At 47.3% G+C, this 14,312-nt stretch overlaps 1 protein-coding gene across 3 annotated transcripts in view; it reads left to right on the plus strand.

The window, feature by feature from the left end:
• Positions 1 to 9,661, plus strand: part of BTBD11 (BTB domain containing 11) — a 315,694-nt gene extending 306,033 nt beyond the window's left edge. For all 3 annotated transcript variants that reach the window (XM_043440280.1, XM_043440279.1, XM_043440282.1), the window contains 2 exons: positions 830 to 943; positions 7,497 to 9,661. In XM_043440280.1, the coding sequence (XP_043296215.1) occupies positions 830 to 943; positions 7,497 to 7,706 (324 nt within the window). In that variant the 3' untranslated portion in view covers positions 7,707 to 9,661. The remainder of the gene's footprint in view (positions 1 to 829; positions 944 to 7,496) is intronic.
• Positions 9,662 to 14,312: the final 4,651 nt, after the last annotated feature.

Genomic DNA, 14,312 nt, shown 5'->3' on the forward strand with positions numbered 1-14,312 from the left:
TGCTTCAGTCCTTTTCTTCCCCTTCTTCTGTTCAGCATCTTCCGAGGCCAGGTGCCCTGCTCATGGCTGGGATGTAACTGTGATGCAGAGGGGCAGAGATCCCTGCCTTCCCAGCCTCTGGGGAAGGTGATGGGCATGACATCATGTCTGGTGTGAGAAGGGCTGTGAAGAAGACTAAGACAGGTTAAGGGGGCCAGACAGTGATGGAGCGAGGAGACCTGAGGTGATATCTGTGTTGAGACCTGAATGAACGGAGGAAGTGAGCCACCTCGACATCCATCCTGCTAACTAAGAGCGATCAGGCTTCCCAGGTGGCTCAGTGGTAAAGAATCTGCCTGCCGATGCAGGAGGTGCAAGAAACACAGATTGAATCCCTGGGTCAGGAGGATCCCCTAGAAGAGGAAATGGTAACTGGCTCCAGTATTCTTGCCTAGAAAATTCCATGGACAGAGGAGCCTGGTGGGCTACAGTCCAGGGGGTCACAAAGAGTCTGACACAACTGAGCACACACACACAAATAAAAACGTTGACCCTTATTTCTGAACGTAACAATTTTAAGCATCTCTGCTTGACTTCCTGCTGCAATAGATGGAAATCTGATTCACTTTGACCCCACACCTCCCCTCTGCCATCTTCCCCCACAGTCGAGTTCTGTCATGGGGTCCTAGTCCACCTGTGTAACCTTTGTGCTTTAAAGTGATGTATCAACACTTTATGCTCGGTGTCTGCACCTTGGGTTCTGCTGTAGGAGATGAAGGGTTTTCTCACCACAGTAGTTGCTTTCCTTCCACCTCCCAGCCTCTAACAGGCTCTTTTTATGCTTTTTTAGCTCCTGTCTGCCGCTAAATTTTTCCAGCTGGAGGCTTTGCAGCGACACTGTGAGATTATCTGTGCAAAAAGCATCAATACCGACAACTGTGTGGATATTTACAACCATGCCAAGGTAATCAATCCCATTCTCACTGTCCAAGCATGCCCCATGCACTTTTGTGGGAGAGGCTTTCTCTGCAGATGCTGCGAGTCTGGGCAGAGGGTGGATGCTGGGTCTGTGCATCCAGGCCGAGCTGACCTCATTCTTCTAAGGTCTGCTTCCTGCTTTAGGAGAGATGTCTTTCTCGTCTTCCGCCCCTCCAGAATACAATGGAAGCAGAAAGCCAGAAGTTTTAAAAGCATAGTCATCCTCAGACTCCAGCGTGTGCATGAATCACATTGCAGGCTCTGCTTCAGCGGGCCCAGGCTGGGCCCTGGTTCTGCATTTCTAACAAGCTCTCAGGTGAAGCCTCTGCACCTGGTCTAGGCCACAGGCCACACACTTAAGGAGCAAGGTTCTGGAACAGTGGTTCTCCAAGGGGTCTCCAATCCGGCAGCACCAGCATCATTTGGGAGCTTGTCAGAAATGCACTGACATTTGTTAGAGGCCCCACTCAGACCTACTGAGTCAGAAACTGGGGGGTCAGGCCTGGTTGTATGCAGCTTTGTGAGCCCTCCCTGTGATTCTGGGGTTGTTCATGGGGGAGAACCATTATTCTAGAACTGAGGTTCCCAACACTGGCTGCATGGAAGAATCACCTGGGCACTCACTTAAAATCCCCATGTCTGGGACCTCTCACAGACCAATTCATCAGTCTCTGGGGGTGGAACCTGGGAAAGAGAGAGATTTTTTTCATAACTTCCTGGGTGACTCTCAGATGTGCCAAGGTTGAGAACAGATTGTCAGTGCTAAAGAAGTCCAAGGAGTCCTCCTAGTCAGGTGGACCCAACATCTGGGGAGACATTTGGAATCTCTGTTTGGCCTATCACCCCAGATCTCTGCTGGGGAGTCCAGCAATCTATATTTTTAACAGGCTCCTAGGGCGACTGTTGTGATTTCAGCCCTAAGACCAGTCTTCTCTCCAGTTTTTGGAGTAAAATCAGTGAACTACCAATTTCATCCAATTCATTTTACAAGTGGAGATTAAAATCGTATGTCCAGGTAACATTTCATTTGGGCTCATGTGCTCAGGAGAGGGGGATTAGCATCTGCTAGAAAGAAACAATGAGATGAATTAAGATTAGGAGTTCATTTAAAACAAAACATTCCTCTTTGATAGAACTAGAGCTCAGCACATATGCCTCCCACATCCACAGTCTGTAGAGGAACCACTGATGTGAATAACAGTTATTCTGCTTGTTGTTAAAAAAAAAAAAAAAAAACAAGTCGTGGTTGAGATATTATTTTCTGTCTTAAGTCAACATTCTCTAAGCCCTTTTCATGTGCAGGCCCCTGTGCTTAAAGCCCTGTGGCATTACCTTTTTTAATCCTCACCACAATCCTTTCGTTAGTCCATGTTATGATAAGGAAGCAGAAGCACAGAGAAGTGAAGTAACTTGCTTAAGGTCACACAACTATGACTGAGATTTTTTTTCCGCTGTGGTGAAATATATGCAATGTGAAACTTACCATTTACCATGACACTTACCATTTCTAAGTGTATACTGCAGTGGCATTAAGTACATTCCCATTGTTGTACAACCATCGTCACTATCCATCTCCAGAACTTTTCATCTTTCTAAACTGAAACTCTATACCCATTAAATACAAGCTCCCCATTCCCCCCTCCTCCATGGCCCCTGGCCACCATCATCCTACCCTCTGTCGCTATGAATTCTACTGCTCCAGGTACCTCATATAAGTGAAATCATACAGTATTTGTTTGGTTTATTTTTGTGGCTGCCTTCTTTCATTTAGCACAATGTCTTTAAGGTTCATCCATGTTGTAGCATGTGTCAGAATTTCATTTCAAGGCTGAATATATTCCATTGTATGTATGTCGCACATTTCTTGCATTCATCCGTGGTCACTTGGGTTGCTTCTACCTCTTGGCTACTGTAAATAATGTTGCGGTGAACAGGGGTGTGCAAATATCCATTGTCGTCTCTGCTTTCAGTTCTTCGGGTGTATATGCCCAGAAGGATAAACCTCACTTCACAGCACAGGTTCTTCCTTGTGTTTACAGTCTGGCCTAATACCTGTTTGAAATATTTGTGATCATTCTTAATACTCAGAAGATTTTCTGATGGGTCATCAGTAAATCAAAAGATACAGGGAGGCTACTTGCTCCCCACTCACAGTGGGTGTTTTGGTTAAATGAGACTTTTACCAAAACCTGGTTTCTTGGGACACAACAGAAAAATTTTTTTATCTTAAACTGGTTACTTTGCAGAAAGCGTATCCAGAGAAAACTCTCTACCCAGGAAGAGGGCCTGATTAGTTTCACCTTCCTCTGCCCCCTCCTCTGGCCATGGACACCCAAATTGCCCTGTGAGCCCCACATCCACAGTAGCTTTGCTGTGGTCTATCTCCTTGGGAATGCAGCAAGGCCTACACACCACAGTCCCATTTTAATCACTTCAGCCTCCTTGGCAGGCAGCTTCTGTAGCTCTCTTGCTATTTAATAACACAGCCAATGCAACGTGAGCCCGGACTGGGAATGCGTTTGTGCTACAGGCTTACAGCACCTGTGGCCAAGAACTGCCTTCATATATGTACCTCTACAGCCAGCCAGCCTCTGCCTACCCTCTCAGCCTCATCCTGGGGCATTTCCAAGGTCAACACCTGCCCTTCATGATACTTGCATGGAGGCCAGGGCAGTGCCAGCCCCGACCCCATGCGCCCTCTATGTGCCCTGCAGCATTAACTGTCACCTGCCATGTGGATTCTGTTCCTGGCAGATTGTGCTTCAGACTGAGGCTGGTTTAGCAAAAGAGCCAGAAAAGAAAGAAACCAACACTCGGTTTGGAACCCTCGGAAATGCAGGCAGTTAGGCACTAACAACCATGTTTCAAATATCAGCAAGTTCTTGGCAGCATTACTTCTGTTCTGCACCTAACCATTAGCGACATCTGTGAAGTTTTATCCAGAAGAGAAGTCCAGCCCATAAATACATGGCTTCATCATCTTTGTTTTCCTAGCAAAGCTGTCCCAAACTATTCAGTCATGAAGAAGAGGCTCTGGAGCCTCTGATGGCTTTTTTGGGGTGTCTTTCAGCTTGAGAAAAAGAACAAGCCTGTTCATCAGATTGAATCTAAACTAAGGCAGTGCTCAATGGGGCACTGTGATGAGAAGAACATGGGTTTGGAAACCAAGGGATTCGTTCCCTAGTATTTATTGTGTGCCCACTATTTACCAGGAATTGTATACACACTTTAATGTGTGTATTCAGATGTGTAATACACATCTGGTAAGACATGGTCTCTGCACTTGAAAAAATTTTTGTCTAGAACAGGGGTCAGCAAACTTCTTCTGTGACAATCCAGGTAAATATTTTCACAGAGGCCATGTGGTCACTTTGATCCTCCTCAGCTCTGCTTTGCAGTACAAAAGCAGCCAGAGACAATATGCAAATGAGTGGGTGTGGCTGTGTCCTAATAAAACTTTATTTATAAAACCAGGCTCAGTTCAGTTCAGTTGCTCAGTCGTGTCTGACTCTTTGCTACCCCATGAATCGCAGCACACCAGGCCTCCCTGTCCATCACCAGCTCCCGGAGTTTACTCATACTCATGCCCATCGAGTCAGTGATGCCATCCAGCCATCTCATCCTCTGTCATCCCCTTCTCCTCCTGCCCCCAATCCCTCCCAGCATCAGGGTCTTTTCCAATGAGTCAACTCTTCGCATGAGGTGGCCAAAGTATTGGAGTTTCAGCTTCAACATCAATTCTTCCAACAAACACCCAGGACTGATCTGCTTTAGGATGGACTGGTTTGATCTCCTTGCCGTCCAAGGGACTCTCAAGAGTCTTCTCCAACACCACAGTTCAAAAGCATCAATTCTTCGGCGCTCAGCCTTCTTCACAGTCTAACTCTCACATCCAGGCCACATTTGGCACCCAGGCCTGTAGTTTGTCAACTGTTGGTCTAGACGGTGAGAGTTCCAGTCCCTGTTCTGTCTGTAATTAGATATGTAAAAGTAGGCAAGCATATGATGTATAGTCACCATTCAGTAAATATCACCATGTATAAGTAAGTACTTATTATTCTCTAATTACACTAGCTTACAATAAGAAACGCGCCTATACAAAGTGAGTGGCTAGGAGTGGTAAGAGAAGGGGGCTCTCTGTGTCCCCAGAATCAGAGATTGGCAACTCTGAGCCACAGTTTCCCCACATGTACAATGAAGCCTTTTCTCTGTAACTCAAAAAACTGGATTCATCTTGAAAGAATTAAAACATTGCTAAGAACTCTTCCAGCTCCAGCATACTATGCATCTGTGTAACATGTGGATAATAACAAACCTACTCACTTGATAAACCTCAACAAGCTCCCTAAGCCTCTCAGAATAAGCTGGTATGTCCACGTCTTAAATACTCAGAGCATGGTACTCACTAGTCTAAGCCCCCTCATTTTGTGGCTTGGGAAACTGAGGCCCAGAGAAGTGATTTGACCTGCCCAAAGTTGCATATGATTTTTATGAAGACAGGTCATTGGCTCACTGAATTATCACATGGGGTCAGTGAGTTCAAGGTTACAGGCTTGGTCCTACTGTGGTCCAGTTAGCTGAACTAGGTTCCGTAGATACAGCCAATTCCCCTTATCCTAACCTAGCCACCTACTTTGTCCACATGGGTCCCTGGATATAAATGAGTGAGATGAGAGTAATAATTACAAATAGTGTACAGTTAGCGTGACAGCTAATACTGAGAAACTGCTGATGCTGACTGCAAACAGTCACTGTTCTGAACATGCCATGTATTACCTCACCTAAGGCCAGCAACAGCTTATTAGGTGGGTATTATTATTTGCCCCCACTTTAGAGATAGGAATACTGAGACACAGAGATTCAATAACTCACCCAGCAGCAGATGGCTGGAATGGCGCAGTCTGGAATAAATTCCAGAGTCCCCTACCTCCCCCCCGCTTCCTATCCTGCCTCCCCTAAGTGTGACAGATGACAGAGTCCCACCATCAGTTATGTTCCACTCAGTGCCCCCAACAGGTTAATGATGTGAGGACATAATTTCCAGTTTGAAAATGAGGAACCTAAAGCCAGAAGCCAAATAAAGCAGCACAAATTCAGAAGAATGGGGGCATCCCGATTTGAATCCAAGTCTCCCACTCATTCCTCCTTTGCCCAGTCGGCACTGCCTCATTATCATTCCACCATCCACAGCGAGCAGCTGCAAGTGCGTCTATGGCCTAAGGGACAGAATATTAGGGAGTTCAGAACAATGAATTCCACATTCAGATAATTTAGATAATTCAGCATCTAAATAAAGCAGCAGGCTATCATCTCAGGGAGCACTTAACTAACTTCTGAGCATGCAGCTCATTGCAAAAGAGAAACTTGCAAGCTTTGAAAACCAAAGAAAAGGCCTGAATACAGACAGCCAGCCCTCATACCCACATTGTTCATCTCAAACATGAATTCCTCCAGCAAGCATGTTTCCGAGATTTAATGGGATCAGGCTAGAGGCAGTGCGTGCTAATGGTTAAACACACAGCCTTCAGGACTTGGGTTACAGGGTTCACCTCCTGGTTCTGCCTTTGACATGTTGTATGAATTTTTGTCAGCTACTCTCTTGCCTCAGTTTCCTCATCTGTAAATCAGAGGTGGTAATAGCACCTGCCTCAAGGAAATTTGAAGATTAAATGAGATGATGCACATGAAGTGTTTAGCACAATGCTGTCAATGCATGTTTGCTGCTGATATTGTAACTCTGAGAGTGAACTGCTCATTCACACATTCAACAAATCTGTACTGCATCTACTGCCTGCCAAGTCTTCTGCTTGGGGTTGCAACGTGAGGCAGGTTGATGTCAGCCCTGCCGTATTGGTTTAGTCTGTCGGGAACTATGTCTCTCCATCAGTTTCTCAGCGTTAGCACTGACTGATAACGTGAGCTACATAATTGTCTGCCACGGGGTCTGTCCTCTGCGTGGTGAGATATTTAGCAGCTTCTATGGGGGCTTCCCAGGTGGCGCTAGTGGTAAAGAACCTGCCTGCCAGTACAGGAGATGTAAGAGATGTAAGTATGATCCCTGGGTCAGAAAGATCCCCTGGAGGAGGGCATGGCAACCCACTCCAGTATTCTTGCCTGGAGAATCCCATGGACAGGGAGCCTGGAGGGCTACGGCCCATGGGGTCGCAGAGAATCAGACACACCTGAAGCAACTTAGCATGCATGCATCGTGTAAAGAGATTAGAACTGTGTCTGCAGAAGGGAGAGGGCTTGGGGAAGCACACACAGCCACGTGAAGCCAGCTCCAAACTGGCACCTCTCACACAGCTACATCCTCTTAGCCAGAGCAACTCACAAGGCCAAGGCCTGGAGAAATGAACTCAGCCCTCCGATGGGAGGAGCTGCCAGGTCACGTCCACTGGGTGTGAATACAGCAAAGGACGCTGAATCAGGGCCACTGTCGCAGTCAAGCTACCTTAATAGGTACTCACCAGAATATAGATGAAAACAGGTGCTTTCAGAAACATAACCATCTCGTGCTTCCTCTCCACTCTCCACAGTTTCTTGGAGTCACAGAGCTCTCAGCATATTGCGAAGGCTACTTTCTCAAAAACATGATGGTCCTTATCGAAAATGAAGCCTTCAAGCAGCTCCTATATGACAAAAATGGTGAGGGCACGGGCCAGGATGTGCTGCAGGACTTACAGAGGACGTTGGCCATCAGGATTCAGTCAATCCACTTGTCATCTTCCAAAGGCTCTGTTGTATGAGACGTCCGGTCCAGGAGTGTTCCCGGGGACTTGCCAGTTCGGCTGCTACGTTGGCTTCCCGTGGACCTACACGTCTCACCTGGCGTCTGTGTTTGGCTGAGCCAAGGAGCTGCCTCAACTGCCTCAGCTGCTCTTGACAAAGCAAATGCAGCTCCCGTGAGCTCCTGTTGAGAAAGGAAGGACATGCCACTGGCTTACAGATCAGAGTGCACCTGGATCCAGAGGTAGAAGGCCGTGGGGCAGCCACGCTGACCTCATCTGAAAGCCCCCCGGGGCAGTTGAACACCCCTTGCCAAGGACCTCTGTCCAGTGGGCGGACTGAGAACTAAAGGTCATTCAGGTTCCAGATTGACAGTTGGAGAACTTCACCGTAGGACCCTGAATAGCATTATATTTATTACACATTAAGGACCTTAGTAGCTGCAGTTCCATAAGAGTCAACAGGATAGCAAATTGGTGAGACTGTTACCAATAACGAAGACAAATTTTTAGGGGTGGGAACTTTTTAAAATGTTCATATAAAAACCCCCAAAACAGGGCAGCCTTGTAGTTTAAAATATATTTCTAAAAGCTTAACAGTTCATTTTCAACTGAATTGTGTTTAGGGATCTGTGTTTTGAGATTTCTTTTCTTTTTTGAAGAAAAAAACAGTAAGTAGCAGGTCTGTACTGTATAAACATGCATCTGACAAGATATTGCTGATATTCTACACAAGGTGAAATAATAACCTTGCCTTAGTGATCATGGTTACACAAAAGAGGTGCACTGCCAATAATTATCTTTAACTCAGTAGTTGAAAAAAAAACCTGCATGCTGATTGTGGTTTCGGGGTGAGAATAAAATCCCCCCACATTAAAAAAATCACACATGCATTTGCATGGGCCCGAACCTGTAAACTGTTACGTTTGTGCTTCATTTTTGCCAAGGTAAAAATGTCCCATCACTTCTTGCTAAAAGTCCATTTGGTGAAACTAACATATCCATTTCCTTCCATAGTTACGAATGTCCCTGAGATGCTGTTGCAGAAGTGTGTTCATAGATGATGCTGCATAGGGGATGGGGGCGGGGCACGTTGGAGAATTTACTATTAATCCCAGAGTTCTCTCTGTATTCTCAGAAGATGTTAATAGTTTGTTACTAGCCAGAGAATATGACTATGTTAGATTATTTTTAAAGATGAAATATGTATGATAGGATGGATTCTCTCTGTATTCCAAGAGTGTACAGTATAGGGTTATCTATAATGAAAGTTTATATTGACAGGGTTCCGTTTGCTCTGCCATATATTATAAGCAGAAGAGATTAGTGAAGTGCCACAATATTCCAAACAATCTCTGAGTTGCTGCCTTTTCTTTCTTGTCCTTTCATTTGAAACCTAGATAACATGCAGTTAAAAACTAGGAGAATGACTCTTACCCTTTGGGATGGCAAAGTTTTGTTGATAAACATATTTCCTAGCATGCCTTTGGGAACTTGTGCACAGATCCTAGAGTCTAAAGGAGCTGCTGTTCAAACGTTGTACTAGCCCCCTGAGCCGTTGTTCGGAGGACCAAGGTCAAGTCCTGTTTCTTGGGTGTGACCCATGGCACACGCGGGCCACATCCGTCTACAGTATTGGCTCTTCTCTGACGCTGATACAAGGCTTCTCTTCCACCTGGTCATTTGCAAACCTCCCCAGCCCCTACCATCCAATGAGGAAGGGGGGAAAAAACAAACTGTCTACAGAGGAATCCAAGTTACAGATACACAGCATGTCCTGAGTCTTTGCTGTCTCTCACCTCCTCCTGTCCTCAGAGTTGCTGCGTGGATGTTTCCTACCGCGACTGACTTCCCTGTGAATGTCTGATGCTAGCTCAGGGCCTTTGGGCATGGATTATGTACAGTGGCAACTCCTGATGGGCTTCTGTTATAGTTTGGTGTGCTTTCTCTGTCATTAAAAGAAATGATTTTCCCAAGTCGCACATTGTTTTCATGGTACCTGTGAACTCGTACCCAGCTGTAGCCTCAGAAAGTCACTCAGTTCAGAAATCGGAAAAGATGACCCCGCAGAAAAAAGAATCAAGGGGAGTGAAGACGCTAGATACAAGATAGGTGCTCGTGTCGCGGAGCACCTCCTGCTCTGCCAACTAGAACTTGGCTAACCCAGCTCTAGTCCCCTGGGTCTGCGGACCCCTCTGGGTGCTACCCTTGGATTTCCTTCCCATCAGGCAGAGGACGTATAGGCGCCACTGGGAAGTACTTTTGCCTCCTGCAGTGAATACATCCACAGAGGAGTTCTGAGTGTCACTGGTGTGCCTTGATGACGATTTGGGGGGGAAGGGGTGGGAAGTGGAGAAAAACAGGTGATCTCAACCTGGCATAACCTACCCCCAAGGGCCAGTGTGAAATGATGTTTATGGATGGGGGTAGCATTCTGGGATTGGGGTGAGGGTCATGGAGGGTCAAAGTTCACCCTTGGGAGGTCAAACCAAGTCCCCAGCTGGTCCCCTCTGGCTCCTGACCCAGCCCAGGTCCGGTGGAGATGAGGACCCCTGCTGTACCCACTGAGACCTCCGGGGAGCCGGGGAGGCCCAGGCAGCCCCCTGGAGCCCTGGGCCAGTGAGACCCAGTACACAGCAGACGCCGCAAGCACCTCTGGCAAGGGCTGGTCACCCCTGCCTAGCACTCGAGGTCTGTTTCTTCTTTAGGAAGCAACCCAAGCAACTGAGTGCCAGGGGCCAGGACTCTGAGTCAGGCCAGGAGAACAGAAGGTCACTTTATTTTTAACTGCATCACCCTCTGTGTAGCATCAGCGTGAAGAAGGCATTTAACATGTTCCTCTTGGAAGCTAAGGTGTGTCTGCAGCATTTGCCTTTCACTTGTCCGACAGGGGGCTTTGTCACTCCGTTCTTAGCCACTGTACAAGGGCCCCTTAGTATCTGGGGGAGGCAGGGGAGCCTCCCTGCTGGCCACACAGCTCCATGCACCCCTTCCGTTTGCAGTGAGAAGTCAGACGGAGTATCAACACAAACGGCTCTACTTGGCTTCTGCTGCCCCCTCCCTCTCAGCTTGCAATGGATCTTATACACAACAGGTTTGAGTGCCACCCATTCTCCCCTGAAGAAAGAGGATTCTTCACCCAAATCGCACCAAGATGAAGGTGTGAGCTCCCAACACAGGAAGGCAGAAGCTGGAAGATGTGCAGTCAGGCCACAGGTAAGGATGGAGGAGATCTGTGAGCCTCTCCACCCCAGAGATTTCCTGGGACGCCTCAGGCAAAAAGTATTAACTCCAGCTGGGTGATGTTTCACTCAGGGATGTCTCCTGTAGGCTGTTAACACACAGCACTTACTAACCTCAGGCCGCGTGCTCTGGGTGTGGATATAGGGTAAGGATCCTAGGTGAGTCTTTGAGAAAAAAAAATCTGTTTCAGTCATCCTGGGGTTCCAACTCACCTCCCCCTGCCACTCGCCTTACATACGCCAGCCTCAGTCCCAGCTGAGTGGTCAGAGGCGTATTCACATCCTCCCACTCCTGATTCCCTTTCCCACCGGCCCCAGGTGGACACCCTCCCCAACTGGGGGAGCCTTTCCTGGACTTATTGGCCTCAGGGCTCAAGTCGGGGGGCGGGGAATTTCCCAGCTTCTCCTCAGCGCCCACTACTGGGCGTCAGGCTCCAATGCAGGCCTGAAACCTTGGCTGTCTCAGCTGATTCAGCCCCTGATTCACTTTGAACTGGTGGAAAAGTTACTGCACCATCTAGTTCTCATTTTCCTCTTTTAAGAAACTGCATTTAAAAAATAGCTAGTTAGGATGTTTTGAGAGAACAGCATCGAAACATGTATATCATCAAGGGTGAAACAGATCACCAGCCCAGGTTGGATGCATGAGACAAGTGCTCAGGGCTGGTGCACTGGGAAGACCCAGAGGGATGGGGTGGAGAGGGAGGCGGGAGGAGGGATCGGGATGGGGAACACATGTAAATCCATGGCTGATTCATGTCAATGTATGGCAAAAACCACTACAATATTGTAAAGTAATTAGCCTCCAACTAATAAAAATAAATGGGAAAAAAATAAAATAAAAAAATAAAAAATAGCTAGTTAACAGGGTTGTTGGGAGGATATTAGAGAAGGTGTTTTGACAGGGCCTCCGCTTGCAGTAGCAAAGAAAAAGCGTTCTGAACTTCTGAGACTGAGCAGAGAGAAGAGGAAATGGATGACTCACCCAAGGAAAGGAAGATTGACCTGTTTGCCATTCATTTCTTGAACTTTCTGCTGCAGTATTCCCCCATGGTGGTTTATGATTCTCTAGGGTTTTGCTGCTCTTCCAGGGGGTGTGAGAAAATTGCACCGACACAATTGTGTTGCAAATCTTCTTCCTAGGACAGTACCCTTTGCAATGTCGGTGAGCAAGAAATGTTTAACTTAATGAAACCAAGTTCAACTAGATTTTCTTTCATGCCTGCACACTAGGTCACTTCAGTTGTGTCCAAAGCTTTGTGACCCTATGGACCTGGGTTTTGCTTTTCTTTTTTTGGGCAGTGATATCTAGCAGTTTGTTTCCTTTGGGAACTTCACGTTCGTGCGCAGTCTCGCCCAACTCTTTGCGACCCCATGGACTGTAGCCCACCAAGCGCCTCTGCCTATGGGATTTTCCAGGCAAGAGTACTGGAGTGGGTTGTCATTCCCAGGCAGCGCGGTGATAAAGAATCCAGCTGACAGTGCAGGAGTCGCAGGGGACGTGGGTTCGGTCCCCGTGTTGGGAAGATCCTCTGGAGCAGGAAATGGCAACCCACTCCAGTATTCTTGCCTAGGAAGTCCCAAGGACAGACGAGCCGGGCGGGCTACAGTCCATGCGGTCGCAAAGTATCTGACACAACTGAGCACAAGTGTGCAATTCCTAAAGGAAACAAACTGCGGGACATCACTGCCAAAAAACCCCAAGATCTCTGTCCGCATCAAGTCAGCAACTAAGCCCATGTCCTTTGCTGCCACTTGAGTGTAGGGACACTCATCCCCTGTCCGTCAACCAGGAAACCTCCCTGGTGAGACTTCAGGCCACTCCTGTTCCTCCCAGCTGGCCAGTGCCTTGAATAAAGCAGCACGTGCCCTTCAACAGGGCTGTTACAGAAGTTGGTAGGATGCCTATTTTTTCACCCTCTTTAAAAATAACCCAGCACATTTTAAACTTCCTGCTTCATAGGGAAAAAAAAAAAAAAATAGAACTCAAACTCAGCAATCACATTGCACATTAGTTCCCATTCCTGATGAGGCAGTCAGATAACAGAGCCCCGCAAAAGGACGTGCCTCTAAGTTTAGCTCTGAATATGAAAAGACTTTCTGCCTGCGTGAATAGGCAATTAAAAGAGATGCCCTGATGTCGCTGATACATTCTTTGGATGTTGCTTTTCAGAGTTAACCTTTGGATGCATTCTGAATTTTAATGCCATTGCAAACCTCTGGTACCCAGCTGCAGAGATAGGAGGCAGGTGGTACAACATAGGGGCTCCAGGCTGGCCACCAGTTCTCACCTCTGGGCCCATCGCTGCCTTCAGCTGCTTGGGTGAGCTTGGCAGGGCCTCTTCATTCTGGACCTGTTCCTTTCCTCAACTCAAAATGAGAGTCTTTCTGAGCTGATGTTCTGCTGGGACATGTCACACACGCTGCTCTTACTACATTTACGGATTATATAGATAGATATCTCAAAATGGTGGTGATGCTGTTTAAGTGTGATAGAACATTCTGGACTGCATTGGAAAAGGGACCTCAGAGTATGATGATGATGTCTTCAGTAAAACAGGCAGGAAAGTAAAGAAAGGCCTTGCAACAGGGCTCCCAGGCTTCCCAGGTGACTCAGTGGTAAAGAATCCGCCTTCCAAGCAGGAGACACAAATTCGATCCCTGGGTTGGGAAGACCCCCTGGAGAAGGAAATGGCAACCCACTCCAGTATTCTTGCCTGGAGAATCCCACAGACAGAGAAGCCTGGCGGACTACAGTCCATGAGGTCTCAAAGAGTCAGACACGACTTAGCGGCTGAGCGCGAGGACAAACGAGGCCCCCAGGATATGTTACTGTAAGGATGCCTCTCACCAGAGCATGGCCTCAGGACTGCCATCTCCTTTTGTTTTCTTTACTTTTTGTTTTTCAGTAATTATAGATTGACAGGAAGTTGCAAGGAGAGTGCAGAGAGGTTCTGTGTACCCTTCCCCCAGGTCCCCCCAATGGTAACATCTCACGTGCCTCCAATATAGTATCAGACCTGGAAATGGCCACGGGCACAATGTGAGTTTATGGCTCTATGCCATGTTATGACGTGTTACATGTGTTTAACCAACACCACAATGATCATTCCATCAGCACAAAGATTCCCCCTCGTGCTGCCCCTTTATTGTCACTCCTACCCCCTTCCTCCTCCACACCATCCTTAACCCCTGGCACCCCCTGATCTGTTTTCCATCTCTGTAGTGTTGCCATCTTGAGAATGTTGTATAAGCGCAACCATATAGTAAGTGGCTTTCTCCACTCAGCACAATGCCCCTGAGATCCATCCAAGAATGAATCTTGCGTGTATCAAGGGTTTGTTCCTTTTGTGTTGCTCAGTAGTATTCCCCAGTGTCCCATCTC

Source organism: Cervus canadensis, chromosome 21, assembly GCF_019320065.1.
Source record: "Cervus canadensis isolate Bull #8, Minnesota chromosome 21, ASM1932006v1, whole genome shotgun sequence".
In the NCBI taxonomy this organism is placed as follows: Eukaryota; Metazoa; Chordata; class Mammalia; order Artiodactyla; family Cervidae; genus Cervus; species Cervus canadensis.